Source organism: Archocentrus centrarchus, chromosome 13, assembly GCF_007364275.1.
Source record: "Archocentrus centrarchus isolate MPI-CPG fArcCen1 chromosome 13, fArcCen1, whole genome shotgun sequence".
Taxonomy (NCBI): Eukaryota; Metazoa; Chordata; class Actinopteri; order Cichliformes; family Cichlidae; genus Archocentrus; species Archocentrus centrarchus.
The window spans coordinates 31,349,612-31,370,249 of record NC_044358.1 but is presented as its reverse complement, the minus strand read 5'-3'; the positions used below and the strand labels follow the sequence as shown (position 1 = coordinate 31,370,249).

At 42.6% G+C, this 20,638-nt stretch overlaps 1 protein-coding gene across 3 annotated transcripts in view; it reads left to right on the top strand.

The window, feature by feature from the left end:
* hip1 (huntingtin interacting protein 1) overlaps positions 1-20,638 on the top strand; it is a 49,255-nt gene that overhangs the window by 2,805 nt on the left and 25,812 nt on the right. Inside the window, exon 1 of one of the 3 annotated variants that reach the window (XM_030744479.1) lies at positions 7,105-7,579. The exons of the other annotated variants lie outside the window; for them this stretch is intronic. Coding sequence (XP_030600339.1) covers positions 7,562-7,579 — 18 coding nt within the window. The 5' untranslated portion in view covers positions 7,105-7,561. Of the gene's footprint in view, positions 1-7,104; positions 7,580-20,638 lie in introns of those variants that run through there. 3 annotated transcript variants of the gene reach the window in all.

Here is a 20,638-nt window from a genome sequence, read left to right as displayed (position 1 = left end):
AAGTGCCTAAAGATACAATTTAAATTGGTTCATCTGTTGTGTTATGCCCCTTTTTTTTAATGCTTGAATCATTCACATGTTAAAATGGTCAGCTACAAGGACTGGACTGAAAATGAGTGAAAAAGCAGCCGATGTCCAACGAAACCTTTGAACGACCTTCAGAAAGCCTGGAGAACTGTTGCTCAAGAGCACTTTTAAAAAAAAAAAAATTACAAGCAAGTCTGGCTGCTTGGAAGCAAAATATAAAGAAATGAGGGGTGACTCAAGACTTTTGCACAGCACTATAGCTAACAATCTCAACGGTTTATCCATGCTTTTATCATAATGTTGGCTAAAAGTTTAACTAGCCATAATTTTAGTTAAATAATGTAAAAGCCTTTTCATATTTTTAGCTCGCTGTTATATTTAGCAAATACTTTCAGTGGTTTATCCACACTGTTGGCTAACATACATTTAAGTGCTGCTCAAACTGTTAGCAGGTTCAGCAGTTTGTTCATGCAACAGGCTTAAAATTTCAATTGTTAGCCATACAGCTATTTCCAATTGTTAGCAACCATTTATTCACCATTTGACCCTCACGGATTGATTTTTCTGTCCATTTTCTACAGCTTATCCATTACTTTAAACTGACATTTAACCCTTCAGCTAAATTCTGCACTGATCCACTCAGCTATTTAATTAAATGAGAACTTCTGTTTTTTCCAGACTAGTTGAATTTATCCAGCCATGTAACCCCTTTCTATTGCAGAAGGAACCCCAAGGGGTACTTGTTACCCTGGCTGGGAATCAGTGAGTTAAACAACATCTTAAAAAATGACTCCATAATCATCTGCTGTTAATTTAGACAAGTTCAGGCATAAATTAAAAGCTGCTTCTTTTTTTTCTTTTTTTTTTTTTTTTTTACGTGAATGAATTTTGTGGATTTCAAACCGCACTCATCCTGAGAACTTCCTGCCCTATCTCTTCTGTTGTGTGCAAAATCCTCTCTATCATGTCCACTCAGAGTTATAAAAAGCACGAACCAGGGCAACCTGATACCACATGGCACTTTTAATGACATGTTTAGCCTCATAACAGCAGCTGACTCTTTCATTTAGAGTTTAGGCGGATTAAATCTCCGGGGAGTTCGTCTGAAACATCATTCTGTGTTTTGGTTTGAGTTGAGTGGTATTCTCAAAGCTGTGGGGAAAACAAGCGAGTAAATGACAAGATGAACACCAGTATGCATTTTTAAAATCTTTTATCTTGAGGCTCCAAAATATCCAAGATGCCAGCTCTAAGTCTCTGAGCTCCCAGAGGCCAGAAGAGGTTTTTCCTTTGAAAGCTGGTGTAGGTAGTAATCTATGGACCAATAGGAACCATAATTAGTGCTTGAGGAACATTTCTGGGCCACCAGCTCCTCAGTTGGGTTATGCAGAGTGAGCCACTGAGTGACACCACATTGTACGCATGTTGCATAATGAAGGCCTTAAAATCAGACTGTCTGCCTGCCTCCTCCTTCCCCTCTAATTGTCTGTACTGAGGGCACTCCTGTTTGTATCTGAATATTAAAGTGCATGCATGTTTGACTGTTGATTGGGCTGTGTACACTACTGTTTCCTTTATTTTCAGTCAAACCGAACTGCCAGTGTGAAGGTTGATTTGGTTAAGTTTGCAATCCTATTCCTGGTATTTGGAGTAATAGAAGCTGGACGTTTGCATCACTTAGCTGTTACCTTGAGCTACTTTTTTAGTAGAGCCTGAGCAATACTGGGTTTATTTCTAGGGAGTAAATAACCTGCTCTAATACACAAGTCCTCTTTCCTAGGCCTGCAGACTTTTTTTTAATGCAGTTTGGTGTTATAGCAGCTTTGGAATTCAGGGAAGGCCCAAGATCATGGCCCTTGGGCACAAGCAGGACTCAGCAGGGGTGGCTGTAGACAGGCATTTGTTTTTTAAATCACTGTCTTCCTGCTTCTCTTTCTCCCTTGTCTTTTGTCTTTGCCTCCTTCTCCTCCCCTCAGCTCCTCATTGTCTTGAGTCCTGCGTGCCTTTTTTTTTGACTTCCTGCAATTCAAAATGCACGGGAAGTTATCGAGGGATATCCGCATGCATGTGGCATACGCGCAGACAAGCATGAAAGCGAGACCATTAAAAGCACTGAAGCAGCAGAAACAGCAGGTGGTGGTTTGTGGCCTCATTGCACTGACTGCGTGGAATAATAGAGCTGGACGTGAGTGACAGGTTAGTAAGTGGAACAAAGTGCACCGATGAGTTTCTGGTGGCATTAACAATGGCTCTGAGTTACAGGTTGTTTTGGAGTTTCCTTCTGTGTTTTACGGCACAGTAAAGTGAAAAGGGGGAAGGCTGGGACGGAGTGTTTGTTTGTTTCAGTCGCAGCAGAGGTCAGAAGTCAGACTGAAAACTACATCATTGGTGGAAGAGCGTGGTGTGGAAATTGGCCCGCTTCAGCTTGAGCTGTCTAATTTTTAATGGTCAGGTAATGCAACACTGTCCGGATATGCGATAAAAACATTCTGCACTGAGGCAATGATATGGTTGAAATATGATCTTCTTCTTCTGGAAAAAAATTAAATAAAATGACATTGTCAATTCTTCCTCATGTTTGGTTAATTGCTTAAATTACATAATATTATCAGGAGAACAACAATAAAGCCTCAATAAAGGTCCAGCACTAATGCTCACCATGCCAACTCACATGCCAGGTGTCAGAATGAAAATGAAAGCTTATTTATGGCTGACACAATAACAAAGGTCTCCTATAGACAAGTGGCCGGTTTCCCGTTCATGGATTAAGCATGGTCCTAGACTAAAAGGAAAAAGTCAATGAAGACGACAATAGGAAAAAATATTTAGTCCAGGATTAGACTTAATCCCTGTACGGGAAACTGGGCCTAAATGTCTGAGGCTGAAAATTCTCTGTGAACCTGAAGAAAGTTCAACAAAGTCAGGCTTTATTGGCATTAGCTAGCTTGACAAAACCTAAAACCCCAGTCCGAGATGACGTGTTGACAGTGATTATCATCTTTCTCTGTTAAGCCGTGTTTTCTGCTTCAGGTTCTGTGCGTCACTCACATAAAAAAGGGCGTTCCGCGCGTTATACGACTCTTATTCTGCACAAAGTGGACCCTATGAGTGCCGCATACTCCAGTCAGCAGCATTAGCAGATGATAATGATGATAAAATGGTAACAAAAATTTAAAAAGAACCTCAAAAAAAATGTAGCAGTAAAATTGTCACACTGTTGCCAAATAAGACGAAAATAATGCTGCAGAAAATTATTAATCACACAGAGTCGTAAAATGAAACATTTTAGCTCGAGTTAATATATTTATTTTAATGCTGAGTGCTGCTGATTTCTAGCATGATTTTAAACCAAACCTTGGACCATAACCTGCTCCCACCTGGATTGTGTGTTGAGCATATGTTGCCCCGGTGACACCGAAAGCTTAGCTCGATAACCCATTGATCTCACTTCATAGTACGCCCCTCTGAATTGATGTGCTTAAAAATCTCCCAGGTTACTGCTCCAAGAATACGTACACATGATGAAGATGTGGGTGGTAGGCTCCAGTCTCCTGTTTCGTTAATAGCGCATGAGTCACAATGCGTTATTGTGAACGAGTGACAAATGCTGTTACATTTTTTTTTTTTCAGTCCATTTTGAATTTCACTGAAATCAAATAAGTTTCTAGTTAAATATATATGACTTTGGCAATAAATGCAACGCACCACAAACTCCTGAATTTTAATAAACAGCCACTCTATGTAGGGATTTTTTTTTTCCCGCTCAGGACAGTTATTCCAGGAAGTGTTGTGTCGTAACACAAAGAAGAGTAATTTAGAGGACTTTAACCCCTGACTGTTTTTTGGTTTTGCAACTCCAAAGAACTCTCAACTATTTCTTCCATGCTACACCTGCTTGAAAAGAGATAATACACATTTTTACTTCCTATATATTAACTGACTTTTTTTTTTTTTTGACAGAACTAAAAAAAAAAAAAGACTTGTGAAAGAAGATATTTATTAAAAGGCATTTGGACTGTATCATGTGATTCTTATGTGAAGGAGTCTGATTAGTAAGCTTAACACAAATAATCAGCAGGCTAGTCAAACCTTTACTTTTTGTCCTTCACCTTAGTATGGAAGGTGCAAAGTGACATCATGGCTGAAGTGGACTGTGGGAGGTTTATGGAACAGGATAATGTAGGAGAAAAGATGGCACATGATGTATGCTGACAGCACAAACCAGCCTGCCCTTATTGAACTGCACTTAGTCAGCAGTTCTATCCCCCATCTGATTTATTTGACAAAACACCTACTTCATACGCCTAAGGTAAGGCAATGACTGAAACTCAGAGAGATGTCTTTTAATGCAGGTCAGACTGTATAAAATGGAGAGGAGTGTTGCTGAGTGAAAATGAAGGCAGAGACAGAGTGGGACTCCTGTATGTGAGAAATGCTCGGCGAAGGGCCCACGCCGTACCAGGAAGTGAAGAGACTTAGTGGAAAATAGCCGGCATTTTTTTTTAGACAGCCTGGAGGTATAATGCGCACACCCAGTAGACTAATGAGTAACATATTGATTATCGTGGCTGTCCTGTCCTGGCCATGGTTGGTCAGCTGATGCCCTGTGATTGAAAGCCTGGCCTGGATTTAAAAATGGATCTTGTGGGTTTATTGGCTGTTTCCTGGTCTTCTGTCATGTAATCCCAGACTGACTCGTTGATGTTGGGAGCAGGGCTCTGTGGGGCCTGCACTGTGCTTCTTTTCACTGAAGATTGTTCTTTATGACTCTGGCTGGATGTTTTTGTGTTGTTGTTGTTATGAAGCAAAATGAATTAGGGACCAATCAGATGCCTCCCTAATGGTATTACATGTTGATAAGAGACTAAGTGCACAGTATCATGCACACACTGGCCAGTTTATTAGATGCACATATACAATCTAGTTATTGGCATCAAACTGACACTTTGTACGACTGTGGCTGAGTGCACACTTGTTCCCAAAATATGAATTGAAGTTGAAAAATAGGCTGTTTATATACACTTACCAACCACTTCATTAGGTACACCTGTGCAACAGTTTGTTAATGCAACTATCTAATGAACCAATCAAATGGCAGCAACTCGATGCACGTAGCTATGTATAGCGGCAGTTCTCTGGGTGAAAATACCTTGATGATGTCAGAGGTCAGAGGAGAATGGCCAGACTGTTTCAAGTTGATAGGAAGGAAACAGTAACTCAAATAACCACTTGTTAAAACCAAGGTATGCAGAAGAGCATCTGTGAATGCACAACATGTCAGACCTTGAAGCAGATGGGCTACAGCAGCAGAAGACCACACCAGGTGCCACTCCTGTCAGCTAAGAATAGGAAACCGAGACTACAGTTCACACAGGCTCACCAAAATTGGACAACGGAAGATTGGGAAAAAAACATCTGGCCTACTGAGTCTTGATTTCTGCTGTGACATTCAGATGTTTAGGTCAGAAATTGGTGTGAACAACTTGAATGCATTGATCCTTCCATTATTGTGACATTGTGACATGTCACAAAACTCAGATCATCTTAAACAGGACAATTAGTTCACTGTAGTCAAATGGCCCCCACAGTCACCAGATCTCAATCCAACAGAGCACCTTCGGGATGGATGGATGGATGGATGGAGGGGTTGCACTTTTAGCCTTTGTATAGAAGTGGGGTAGCGTGTTTGATGAAACCCCAGCCAGAGTCCACTCTCTAGTAATCCTCAACCAGGTGAGACTGTTGAGAGGTTTGTGGAGGAAACATCTGAAAGAACAATAAGCACAGTAAAGATGCACCAGATCCTCATGGGCTCGTGAGAACCTGAACAGGAAAATCGCTCTCTGTTGTGAAGGGGAAAAAAACTCAGCTGCCCACATGGAGTTAGTCAGGTGTGGGCATGGTTCTGCAGACATGGTGTAGGTGTAGTGATGGAAAGTCTCCTAGTGGATCATCATTCAGTTGCATTTAACAGGTTATTTTAGATGAACCTCTTAAAAAAAAGTTTTGGCTTATTGCTGTTTTTATAAGAGAAACTGGTTTGGTGCATAGCCTTAATTCATGGGATTAGTAACACCTGTATTTTACTTCCTATGTCACGTCAGAATGACATTTTTCTGTCATTTCAGAATCAGAATCAGGTTTATTTTGGCCAAGTATGTTTACACACACAAGGAATTTGATTCTGGTTGATGGTGTCTCTCTAGTACTATACAGTGTCATATAATTCAACTTAAATGCTATACAATATATTCAGTATACAATACAATATACAAATACAAAGCTAGGAAGGGAAGATGCAGTGTAATTTAAGAACTATACAATATACAAAATCTAATAAATTAAAATAAAGTGTAGCGTGTGTTGTAGTGTAACAGCAATAGTGTGCAACATTTAGGCAATGTATGTAGAGAAATGTGGCAAAACTGTAAACTCTTATAAGGCTCAAATCCCCCCAGACTGACACAAACACAGAATAACTCTCAGAGACGCCAGATGGGGGCATCAGTTACCCAGGATTGCTCTCCTGGTGGAAGCTGAGCTGTTTTCCCACTTTTTCATCTCTGAAAGTTGCTCTTTTTTTCCAGGCCTCACCATCATTGCAGTCAAAGAAAAAGGCTTCACTACTAATGGGAACAGATGGAAATATTGTCACAGTAGTGGCTCTACAGTATAATGCCATGTTTCCTAATATGTTTTTTTTTTTTTTTTTTCTACAACCGTTTGTGATTTTGGTTACATGTAAGTGCACATGCATTGTTTGTTGTTGTTCCCACACCTTTTCTTGCAAATGACCTGATCATCAAACTGAGGAAGATGATGCTTTAACCGGGGGGGGTAGATGGTCTTTTGTCTCCTGCTGCAGCTGAGATCAGGTGATCATTTGTTACTCCTACTAGTGAAGGGAGACAGTGCAAGTTGTGCCGTTTTCTCATTTCCTGGAGTCTCCTTGCACCCCCCCACTCTCCCCCTCTTTTTTGTTAGGACCCCCGGCGGTTCCCCGGACCCCAGCTTGAAAACCACCGTGTTTGAGCCATCCCACTCTGCAGGCTCCATGCTACTATTGTCTAACAAGAGAGCGGGCTATTTGCAAAATAAAGGTAGCCCACTGTCTCGGTGTTTGCAGCTATGTGGGCTGATTCATATGAGCAGGGTGGGTTTGTTTTTTTTAAAGTGAAGCAGCGGTGAAATGAGCGCCTATTGTCAGCGGTAGTCCTCCGGGTTTTTCCTCCCAGACAGCTTCAGCTCCTCGCCGGGTCGGATGCTGGAAGTCCTCGCCGATTAGAGATCACGTAGTTCTCGCAGAGAAAAGGAGACGGGGTGCGGAAGGAAGGAAGGAAGAATAGAGGAGCATTTTAATACCAAATCTGGACACATGTTGAGCTAACGGCCCTCTCCACCTTCCCCCTTCTCCTCCCAAATGCATTCGTTGCCTCCGTCGCTTCCCCGTTACTAATTACTGCGTGTTAGGATAGAGCCAGCAGAGCCCTCTTCGGCTCCGAGGATCTCCGCTCGCCGTCTTGAAAGGACGATCATGGATCTGAGCAAAATCGTAAGTCCCGTTTAGGTTTTCTTTATTTAAGCTAAGGCCTGGTGGGGGGGGGGGAGAAAGCAACAGATACACGGGTTTGCATGTTTTTGTGGAGGTGGGGGGTGGTGTCCAAGAAGTCCTCCTGAACACGCACACCAGGGTGAATACATGCAAGTTAGCCTCAGTGCAAGCAGGGGCTTGCTGTCTGCCGTTACATAGCAGCTCAGAGTGGCCGTGGGAAGTTTGGGTTTTGTTGTGAAGGCTTGGAGGTCTCCGGTGTTTATTCCAGTGGTTTGCAAACTGGGGTCGTAGGGTCCTTGAAGGGGGAAGGGAGGGGTGGTGGTGGTGGTGGTGGGGGGGGGGGTCTGCTGAGTGGAAGAAGAGCTGCATTTAGTTGGGAAATGGTGAGAATAAGAGCCTGAGAACACGTTTCTTTTTAATGTAGCCTACTCTGTGGACAGTTTAAATTTCTAGTGCAAGAGCTGTAAGAAAAGGAAAGCACTGACACATATGGCTTTAAAATATTGTGCTTCTGAGACCTGCAAATGTCTACTCTGTCAGTCTCCTTGTGCAGGTTAGTGGAAAAAGTTCTGCAGGCATACTTTAAATGTGCCATAAATGTCAGTTATGGGATCTTGCTGACACCCCATGTGGAGACAAACCTAAAAGCAAGACTGAGTGTGTCAGTGTGCAGTCAACGGACAGGTGGCAACAAGTGTGAATTTAAAGTCCACTGAGATTTTTGGCCATTTTCATCACAAGCAGATGAGTTTAAAAACTGTTTGTGGATGTGGAGTCAATTCCACATTTTATCTGCTCACCTTCCTTTAACTCAGAGTGATGTGAATGATGTCACAGAGGTCCTTTCACAGCCAGCACGGATGGATGGAGGGGTTGCACTTTTAGCCTTTGTATAGAAGTGGGGGAGGGTGTCTGGTGAAACCCCAGCCAGAGTCCACTCTCCAGTAATCCTCAACCAGGTGAGACTGTTGAGAGGTTTGTTGAGGAAACATCTGAAAGAACAATAAGCACAGAGAGAGTTGATGGTGTAAAGATGCACCAGATCCTCATGGGCTCGTGATAACCTGAACAGGAAAATCACTCTCTCAGTTGTGAGGGTGGAAAAAACTCAGCTGCCTACATGAAGTCAGTCAGGGCACACACACTGCAGACATGGTGTAGGTGTAGTGATGGAAAGTCTCCTAGTGGATCATCATTCAGTTGCATTTAACAGGTTATTTTAGATGAACCCCTTAAAAAAAATAGTGGGAAAGTGTAATGTATTCCCCGCAAGGATTTTCTGCATATTATTGTCCACTGTGTTGTGGTTCTTTGGCATGTAGTGGTATGAAAACAAATTCAAGATAAATGAGACTCCCAGTCTGCAGACTGTACGTTGCCACTATAGCTAATGTGGTGATGCACGGTAGAGTTAGGGAGTAAAATTTCTGATGAAGTTATAGAAATATCAGCTTTTATTCTTCAGATGAATATACACTCACTGGCCACTTTATTGGGTACACCTTGCTTATACCAGGTTGGACCTCCTTTTGCCTTCAGAACTGCCCTGATTCTTCATGGCACAGATTCAGCAACCTCAGAGATTTTAGTTCATGTTGACATGATGGTATCACACAGTTGCTTCACATCCATGATACGAATCTCCTTAAGCTGGTGACTGTGGAAGGCATTTGAGTACACTGATCTCATTGTCATGTCCAAGAAACCAGTTTAAGATTATCTGAGCTTTGTGACATGGTGTGTTATCCTGCTGGAAGCAGCCATCAGAAGATCATTGCACTGTGGTTATAAAGGGGTGAACACAGTCGGCAACAATACTCAGTTGGTACTAATGAGCCCAATGTGTACAGAGAAAATATCCCCCACACCCCCAACGGCAGCCTGAACAGTTGATACATGGCACAATGGATCCATGCATACATGTTTACACCAAATTCTGACCCTACCGTCTGAATATTGCAGCAGAAATCGAGACTCATGGGCGCCTGGGTGGCTTGGTGGTGAGGCCGGCGACCACGTGCACATGCCATGTTGTGGTGCGGGTGGCGCGGGTTTGCATCCCAGCCCGTCGCCAATTTGCCCGTGTGTCTTCCCCTCTGTCTTTCCCCCAGTTCCTGTCTCTCTCCACTGTCTACAAAAGCAGCTGTGGCTAAAAACGCAAAAAAAAAGAAAAGAAATCGAGACTCATCAGATCTGAAAACGTTTTTCCAGTCTGCTGTTGTCCAATTTTTAAGAGCCCAAGCCTCAATTTCCTGTTCTTAGCTGACAGGAGTGACACCTGGTGTGCTCTTCTGCTGCATCCGAATGTTCTGAATTTAGAGATGCTCTTCTGCATATCCTGGTTATAACAGTAGTTATCTGAGTTACTGTCACCTCAGCTAGAAGCAGTCTGGCCATTCTCCTCTGACATTGACATTTTCAGCCAGAGAGCTGCTGCCCACTGGATATTTTCTCTTTTTCAGACCATTCTCTGTAAAACCTAGAGATGGTTATGTGGGGAAAATCCCAGCAGATCAACAGTTTCTGACATACTCAGACCAACAACCATGCTGCATTCAAAATCACTTAAATCACCTTTCTTCTCCATTCTGATGTTCAGTTTCAACTTCAGCAGTTCATCTTGACCATGTCTACATGCCTAATGCTGATTAGAAATTTGTGTTGACAAGCAGTTGAATAAATGTCCCATTGTTGCTGAGGGTCAAACTTTTTTTTTCTGATAACATCAAAAAATGGCAAATTTATTAGCTTTAATTATCAGAAGAGTCTTAAAAACACAGTTAATTGTGTGACTAGAGCGGAAATTATTAATCATTTGTCATCTATTTTGATATTTATTAACTGATTTAGTGATTTATTCCCATTGACATTCCCATTAACCCTTCGGGGATTGGAAAAAGTAAACAACACATCACAGATAATGTCACTCTTTCGTATTATTGATTAGGTGATGTAATCTGTGCCTAATTTTTAAAGTTTTGGTAGAAAGATTTCTTGAACAAATGTAAATGTTTTTGCTTGAGGATATTTAATAATTGGTGTTAAATCTCTGCATAAGTCACCTTCTTCAGGTTAAACACACCCACACAAACGAACACTGCGATGCTCATGCATTGTGAGCAGGTGGGCTGAGCTGAGGTGCGCAGATGTGGCTTTTATGATGCGTCTTCATGATGTCACCAGCCTCGAGGAAGTTGAGCTGAGTAGCTGACACGTTTTCACAGAGGGCTGGTGAGCAGTTTAGCAGGGGCTCATAAACCTGCCATGGGGATGAAGAGAACTGAGAGCTTAATTATGCTGGAGCCTGGCCTTCAGCGTATGTGTGACTTTACCAGCTGTTGCCCTCCACCTTTGCCCTCAGCGACAGAAGCCCAGTGCTGTTAGATCACACTCCCCTAACATCCCGGAGCTGTATGTTTGCATGTTTTTTAATAGGCTCTTATGAGACCGCGTCATCCCACTGGGCTCATCTGCATCACCAAATGCCCTGTTATTATTGGGACAGTGGATACTCGGTGCATTCAGTGGAAAACAAACTCCCATTTACACCCTCAGAGGCCTGCACATGACTGACATGTCCTTACCAGGCTGATGGCTGGTTCCACCTTCACTCAATGACAAAATTGTAAATTGCATTCCAGATTCAGCTCACTGGGTTGATAATGGTGCAGATCAATATGCGCACTTCCCCAGTGCCTCCGGTGACACCTGTGTGACACGCATGGGTTTGTAATTTCCGTCTTTCCTTGCGTGTACACCCAAGCGCACAATACCTTCCTTGCTTCAGTGCAAGCTGGGCTGAATTTCGAGAGCCGTGGAGGGACCGTTGCACGGGAGCCAATTTTCATGTCCGATGCAACACATAAAATGGTCCTGAAACAAGCAACACAGAGGGCTCTGTTCAGAGCAGTGACCTTTTCGGTCGGGTGGAGTCGCACTTGGAAAAATGTCTGAGCCAAAAATGCTTTTCCAGTTATTATCCAAGTTTTGAATGGATTTGTAAAAAGTGTTATTTCATGCTGTTGTGACCTTTTGTGGAGGCTGCTTGTTTGTGTGAAATGCACCATGGTAGGGCTAGCTTACAGTTTTTGGTTGTGCGTATTGAACCGTGAGGGGAGTTGTATTTTTACTAAAACAGGTGGGTATTTTTAGTCAGTGAAACCTGAAGTCACGTACCAGCTGCACAAGAACCATGCTGACTGGAGGTATAGTCCAAATGATGATTTACAAAAAAAGGTGTTTACACATCACTGCATCATACTGCTGCATGCAAACTTTAAACTTGCCGTAATCTGTATTTTTGGATTAAACAATTGGATCAAATTATATGTGTATGTAACAGGGGTTTCTTATAAGGACAAACCCACAAAAACTTATCTCCAAATCTGCACTTCCCCTTCACTTCTGTCAGCTCATCGGTTTCATTTACTAGCCCACGACTTTACTGTTTGACTTTACTATAGTTTTAAAACTGTCAGCAGCAGATGCAGTTGTTACCTGTCGAGGACACAAACTACCAAAAATAAATACATTTTAAAAACTCCCCAGAGACTTAAAAACAAAATGTTTAAAAAGTCATAAAGTAAATGTCAGCATTAACTGGCTTAAAGTATGTGACATAAATTATGTATAAATTTGCCAGATGGGATAAAAATGAGGGGTGGCTCATGACTTTTGCACAAGAGCGTTTGATCCTGTTTGTTGTTGTTTTAGATCATTCATTAGCATTTATATCACTGATTTTAATTATCAGTATTCCTAAAGGTCTGAGTGTATTCACACAAAGACACCTGGAGGGATCTGGCAGGAAACGGAGACAGAGTGAAGTGTTCAGTCTGAGCTGCTCCCTGTCTGGCTTGACTGAGCAAGGTTTTAGCTGAAGGCGGGGATGCAGTGGATTTGGGCATTTTTCAGCAGGCAGGCAGGAAATGGGCAGTGCAGGGTGTGCCAAGACAGGAAGCCTGACTGAGCGCCTGCCCCCGCAACCCCCCACCCCCCCGGAGAGCGTCAGCCACAATGACCGTGCCTCCTCTGCCTCACCTCAGCATTAACAGTGCTGCTGCATTCACAGCCTGCGTGTTTCCTGTTTTCATTCCTTCCTCCATCCCATGGCTGTTTACCCTTTTATAGTAGAATAGCTGGACAGGTCTCAGCAGCGGCTCCAGCCCCTGTCGCTGGCGTCTGAATCGTGATTCATTTATACTGGTAGCTCCAAAGTGAGAACAGCAGTTTTTATGTCTGCTGTGTTGCTTGGGGAAAGTGGCAGATGTAGATTCTGGGTTCTTGTCCTCTGTTGGGTTTGCTTAGAGGTTGAATTAAAGGAAGGAAATATTGCAAAAGGATTGGGACAACATACAGCTTTTAAATACATTCTTAAACTCCATCTTTAAGGTGGTGCTGCTTCTTAGCTCTGCTCTAATTAAAAAAAAAAAACAAACAAAAAAAAAAGACTTTTAGGACCAAAGGCAACAGTGGATATCGTGCCAGAGTCAGGATCATTGGAAACATGGGTGAAGCTTAAGCAGACACTATGGTCTGTCATGAGTGCTCCCAGCTCCGTCCTCTGTCCACACCTAAATAACTGGTGTCAGATAATCATAGTACTGTAACTAAGATTAATTGCTCCACTCCCATACTAAGGATGCCTCCTCAACCCACGACGCTTTTAAATCCAGTGAGGACAAGAGTTGCCGAATTTACTCTGCCCCTTCTCATTTGGCCCTGCTGAGGTTTTCCACAGTCATTTTCTCATGATTGAACATCACTGGCTTTGAGTTATTCTCAGCACTAATGTTGAAATGAAATGTGCGACAGCGCGGCAGAGACAGAAATATCCAAGAGCACTGTCTTTTCTCGGCCACCGTCATGAAGTGACCAGAAGATGACATGTCTCCAGGACTGACATGGGAACCAAATTGCCAAGAATGCTTTAGTCTCACGCTGAAGCGAGGCGGAGGATGGGGACGGGAGTCGCTGAGTGAGGGTCGTTTCATTTAGCAGGCAGAAGATGCTTCCTCTCTTTCTCCCCCTGAGCGCTGTGCACTGGGCCTTCAGTGGACACAGCCAGACTACGATCAGCATATCAATGCTGCACTTTCCACAGAAGAGCTGATTGGGGCTTGCCAGGCCGAACTTCACATGCTTTCAACACTGTATCAATAACACTTTGTTTGAAAGCAAGTCTGTGGAAAAGAAGATGTTTCTGTAGATACCAAGAAGCAGAAAGGATTTCTGTGCCGCGCTGGCAAGTAATTGATTGAGGGCTTGTTATAACGCTTTGGTTCAGTGTGGAAAAGGGAAGCGCAAAGGATGCTGCCCCCCCCCCCCTCCGCGGATGCAGTGACGGAGGTTCCCCAATTTAAAGACTCCCTCGAGGTGGATCTTTGCTCTTTGGCCTTCTGATCACTTTCTTCTTACCTGTGATTTAATTGCTCGTCATTTGACTTTGTCAGCTGGTCAGAGTGGCTGCACTGTGAGGGGCTAATAGGCCGTTGATTTATTGATGCCGGCAAGCTGCCTCGGCCAATGCCAGGAGTTCTAGGCAGCTGGCACTCTCATTCAACACTAACACAAAGTACAAAGTCTCACTGTTGGCTAATTGGGTCATCCTCATGTGGGAACCAGTTGTACTGGCCTTTGCTCAATCATCCCTTGATTTTTTTTTTTTTTTTTTTTTTTTTCTTGTGCGTGTGATGGAGAGAAAAGGAAGAGCAAAGTGAATTTAATCGATGCAGCATTAAAAATATTGTGAGCTAAATGTGACACTAACGCCCAGCACCAGCTGATGTTTTAACTCAAAGCCTCATTTCCTAAAGGCTGTGTGAACTCCCACACAGATGACATGACAGTGTCACCATTTCAGTGTTTTGACAGATTAACAGCCAGTGACCGTGACAGGAAATGGCACAAAAGTCACTTCCCTCATTACTAATATAAGGCAGATGTGGCTGAAGTGTAGACATCATCTTTTGGGCTAAGCTGTACTCTGAATTTAGTTTTTGGAAATATGAGTTCTGTTTAAAAATAAAAATGCTGCAAGAGTCTACAGATTGCATTCAAACTCTGGACTTCCATATTAAATATCAGAGAATTGCAGATTATTCTTCTTATTATTATAATTACCTTTATTTTACCAGGAAGACCCATTGAGATTGCAATCTCTTTTAAAAGGGAGACCTGGCCAAAATAGAAGCCATATGAACTCAAAAACATCTCAAAATACTGTAAATGCAACAATATAAGTCACAGCAATAATCAGTATAAAATACCCATAATATAAAACATTAAAACATTAATGGTAAATGGTAAATGGACTAGTTCTTATATAGCGCTTTTCTACTCAGATATGAGCACTCAAAGCGCTTATACAACACGTTTTTACATTTACCCATGCACACTCATTCATACAAGCACTTCCATGATTAATTAACTAAGCTAAGTGCTTTTTTAATTATGTAACATTCACTCACATTCATACTCCAACAGAATGGTCGGAGAGCAACTTGGGGTTAAGTATCTTGCCCAAGGATACATTGGCATGCAGCCAGCAGTAGCCAGGAATTGAACCACTGACCTTCTGATCAGTAGGTGACCTGCTCTACCTACTGAGCTACAGCCACCCCAAATTAAGTGGCTGCTCAAGAGAAACGTCCACAAGCCGTCTTCAGTCAACTGAGTCCTGTTTTCTTACGCCTCCCAATTTGTGGGCACAATCTCATCTACGGTGGCTCCTGTAGGACAAACATGTTTTAGTCAGCCATGAGAGATCAAAAACATTACATTTAGACTGTGCCCCATAATGACTGTGGACAGCCAGCATGTTTCTACTAATGTTTGTGTAAAAAAAAAAAAAAAAAAAAAAAAGAAGCTATATTTTAACATATTTGAATATCATCAACACTTAGGAATAAACGAGGAAAAAATAGTGTCAAATAGTTTGCTGAATTGTACGTTTTTACCCCTCAAACTTTCTAGCTGCCGTTCATCTGTAGTGAGTGCATTCAGATAGCAAAGTGGCGCCGGAGTTTTTCCCTGTTGTGTAGGCTGCTGGTCCGCTGTTTACCTCATCTGTCATTGTCGGGTGAGAAGCGTCAATGTTTACTTACCCCAGAGGAGGCTGTAAAACTCGAAAGGAGTCTGATACGAGTCGATGAGTCAGTGAAGCTCGCTTCTGACCAATGACAGCGATACTGAGGTCAGTTGTTGAGGACATCCTGAACTTTTCTGTCTGTAAACGCTGCTGTTTTCATGTATGTGGCCGGTCTTCAGCCACATACATGAAAACACGATTAGGCGGAGCGGGGATGTCGATCTCAGTCACTGTGTTCAAGATGGTGGTGGAACATGCTGGCTTCCACAAACGAGCGCCCACTCCTATTTATTCTTCATTGATTAAATCAGAGTTTATGAGACTGCATCAATTTTATGGAAGGCAAAATTACACACTTTATACACTGTCAGTGTATATTTATGAGTACAGTATTCTTTTTTTTTTTTTTTAAATAAGCTCAGAAAACGACTGACTGTACCTTTTTAAGGCTTACAATTGGAAAGAGGGTAAATAAAAAGTTAATGCTAAATGTTTCTGTATAAAAAAAAAGGTTTCCTGTTTATTTCACATATAAGCAAAACTGAATGTGCTCCATCATTGACAGCCTTTCTGGGAGCTTTCTATTAGCCTCAGGTGGTGCAAGAAATCTGGGTTTTTCAGCTGCATGGAGTCTCTTTTTGTGAATGTAAATGATACTCTGCCGGTAACACTATTCACTGATGTATAAAAGCTCACAACTACCAGAATCTTCAAGGTTGTTTTATTTAAATGAAAAAAAAAACCTCTGTCAGAAGAAGCAGGCCCTGGGGGCCTTTTCACACACACACACTGCAGCTCTGGACTTTTCTAGATCTTATCCAGCGTTGCGTGTCAGAATGTAAACATCTGACGCAGGTCTTTAACCTGCCGGCTCGTTAGTAAAAAAGTCGGGTTGTGATGTGAGAACAGCCACGAATGGTCATCATGTAGCACGCTCTGCACGGGCTACACCCTCACCTAAATGAAACAGAGCTGATGTGAGAAGGTGACTAATGAGGACTATGTGCTACTGTGTGCTACATGTGAGAAAAGACAACTTGGGCTAATGTCCAGATCTGATAATCCCAACATTTTCCCAATTTCATGCGTGAAAACAGCTTAGGGCTTAATCACAGAAGCCTGGGCAGGATTGCATAAGACCCCCACTGTGTTTGACCTTTACACGTGGAGCCAGGGTCCTGGCTCAGGTTGCGATGCTGGTGCTCATGTTTGTTGAACACCATCCGTGTTTATGACGCACAGCGGTGCCTTTTTGCCATCGACAGGATTACAACCTGAGCACAGAGGGTGGATGGTGTGGAAACAGCAGCCGGCTCCTGAATTCCTCCCGTCTTCTCATAATCACTGAATCGCTCCTGTGACTGAATTGAACTCATAAATTAGATTTCTCCCAACACTAAACTCATGTGTCCCCGCTTGCTCGAGCTGTTGATGACATGTCACTCAGAGTGAGGGCGTGTGTGGAGGAGGCAGTCTATTGTTTGCTGTTGATATGACAAGGCAGAGCCACATTTTTTTTTTTTTCTTCAATCCCAGCTTCATGTTTTTGTTTGAGGCTGTGTTTTTAAATGGGATTATGGTTTTAAAGAAAATATTTTCTCGATGACACTCTCAGACTTTTTTTGTTCTCAGCAGTATATGACACCTGGTAGTGTTGTAGAAATCTGAAATAAATCAAAGTGCACACAACTAGGCTGTCTTTGAGTTTTATTTACTTTTGCAAATTGCAGCAGGTTGCATGTTTTTGTTTTGTTTTGTTTTTTTGATTGAGAGGGGATTGTAAACCTTGAATATTTATAGAGGCTAGTTATCTATTTGCCACGGACACAGGATGCTGTCTGAACATCGTGTAATAGATAACTCAAACATTAACATGTGGTACATCTGAAAGATTACGCAAAGACAGAATAAGACATTATGGAGCCTTTCATTCAGCAAGGTCAGGTCACACACAGAAGAGTGTAATCTTAAAATTTCCCATCACTCTTGTAGTACACTTGTTTGCTAATCTAGAGAGACTCGACAGAAATTCCTGCTCCCAGATCATTTCCCCTTTCCTCTCGCCTTCGTCCCTGCCTCATTCTCTTCCCCAGTCCTCCTCCTCTTCCTCCTCCTTCTGGTCTGCTCCTCCTCCAACGATTCCTCACGGTAAACTTCCAGTCCCGACGGCTCACATACTGGAAGAGGAGGAGCACTCTCAGAACATCTGTGGGAAGTGAGATTATGAAACAGGCCTCCCGTCCTCTGCTGACCCCCCGGCCCCCCTCGTTCTCTCTGTGTTTGAGATGCCCTGCAAACGATAGCGACAGGATAGGCTATCCTGTTTGGCTGTGTGTATGGAAGACTGGCATTTCGGGCTCTGTTTGAGTCAGTGGTTGGGATGTAGAACTTTCCCGGTTTTATTTTTCCCTCGTGTGTAATGCCAGCCAGATGCTGCTTCGGAGCACCTTGTTTTAAAGACCGTCTGAAACGGCTCAAACTCTCGGGCAATGTGTGCCTGGATGTTTTTAGTTTATTTTCATCTTTATTTGTACTTGTACATTTTTCTGGCTGACTGCCTGACACAGCCTTCAACCATCATAAAAGCTTTCACACGAGAGCTAGTGGTCCTTTGAGCCTTTCTCGCAGCATCCGTCTGTGGATGCAAATTTCTGTCAGTCCAAATTGAAATAGGATAAATGGGCTGTAATTAGACTGTACCAATATAGCCCTTTCTCACTACCAGCCTCGTTCACCCATTCACACACATTCATACTGGTGCTTCACACACACTCTGGAGGGCTTATCGGTATCTTGCCCAAGGGTACTTGTACATGCAGACTTGGAGAGCCAGGGCTCAAACCACTAACCTTCTGATTAGTAGATGACCTGCTCTACTGAGACACAGCCACCCCTTATATTGGACTGTATAGATATTCATGGTCCCCAGAGGATGAATCCAAATAAATGTGGTGATCTCTGTTGTGTTTTTTTTTTTTTTTTTAATCTTTAGTGAAATATGTATGAAATTCTTCAACAGACTTTAAACAGCTTATCAGTAAATGTCCGCATATCTGTGGTCTCCAGACGCTACACGAAAGAGGAACTCCACTGTTCTTACAGGGTCTGTTTCCACATCGCAGAAAGCGCCGCTGAATTCGTGAAGATTTTTGTGATAGTGAATGGGATTGCACAAAACCAGTTATGACTCACGTTGTGTCAGCCGAGTCTGCACCGGCGAGGGGTGGAGTGTAATTTACTCGAAAATGAAAAACATCTCCAAAGGAAGTGAGCTGTTGCCTCACAGCAAGAAGGTCCTCGGTTTGAATCTACCGTCTGGCCAGGACTTTTCTGTGTGGAGTTTGCATGTTCTCCGTATCTGCGTGGGTTCCCTCCGGGTACTTCGGCTTCCTCCCACAGTCCAAAAACATGTGGTTAGGTTTGACTGTCTCTCTGTGATATCCCTGCGACAGGCTGGCGACCTGTCTGGGGTGTACCCTGCCTCTCGCCCTACGGCAGCTGGGATAGACTCCTGTATTCTGAGTCAGACCGTTTTATAGCCCAAATCCAAAATGCCAGCGGGCTAGCAACTTTTCCCCTGGCGCCGTCATCAGGTGATCGTCTCAGTTTCTGGTTTTAATTTCTGGCTGATAACTTCAACATTCTGATTTCTGAGCAGGTTCCTAAACTAATGCCATTCCACTCAGACCCGATCTGTAATCTGTGTTTAATTTTGATCAGCAAAACAAAAATAATGAAAATGAGGACAGATGTTGGAAATGTTTGATACCACATGCTATCAGTCCATGCAATATATCTGTCTGGAAGAGACGGCAGTTATTATTCATTTTACTTTTATTACTATTACTCATAGGTGCCCATGTTACAGCATTGTTTGATCTGTTTTTAGGGGTTGCTGGGCCACATGATGACTTCATAATATAAGACGCCTAATCCAGGTTTTGTGCCTGTAAATCAGATGTTGTTGGCATGAAATTAAAATGATGCCACGCTTTTATAAAGTGTTACAGGTGCATAAACATTACAAATGGGTCATTTTAGCCCATTGGTAGTTGGTTGCTAGGCAGTGCAATGACATCATGATGCCAGATATAGATGAGGTTTGGTTGTCAACTCCTGATTGCGTATGAGGAGTTCCTGTGTTAAAGTATGATTATGTCTGTAACTGCTTTTACATTTGCTTATGTTATTAATTTCAACGGCTGTAACAAAAGAATTTTCCAAAAATGGGATGAATGAAGAATTTTTCCTCATATTTATTATTTGCATGCTAGCATGCTGTAGACTCAGTTTGTTCTACTAAATATTTGGGTTTTTTTTTTTAATGCATGTTTTAATTGAAATAGCACTTTATTAATTTTGCAGCAGTTCATAATATTAGTTATCTTGGAGCATAATATTGTATGGGTGACCTTACACTGATACAGAGAAAGAAACTGTGTCCTGTATAGAAAGTTAGAGTCAAGAGGGAGAAGCTCCCTTTTACCTGAAACAAAACCCCAAACAGAGCCGCTCTTGGGATGGGTGGCTTCTGCCTCAAATGTGGGGCGAAGCGGAGAGAGAGAAGATGATCATTTGAGATGCATTTGCTACTTTGGTGGGTCAGTAGCTGCAGAATCTGCAGAAAGGTAGGCCACACATGGAGAGAAAGAGAGCACAAAAAGTAATTGACATGCTGCCTTAGCAAAGAATCGCATGGAAAATGGGAGGTCCCCCAGCAACCTGGGCCTATAGCAGCATAACTAAAGGATGGGCCTGGCTCACTTAAGCCAGCCTGAACCACGAGCTTTATCAAAAGGAAAGTTTGAGATTGAGAGAGAGAGTGTCTTGAGTACCTCCTGTAGGTAAAAATGTTTGATAGCACAATCAGAAAACCCCACAAAACAGACAAATCTGAAGTAACTAACTAATTTTAGATTTGTCCAAACTACTGTTGGTAGCATTTTCAGCCTGGTGATGGGGTCACACTG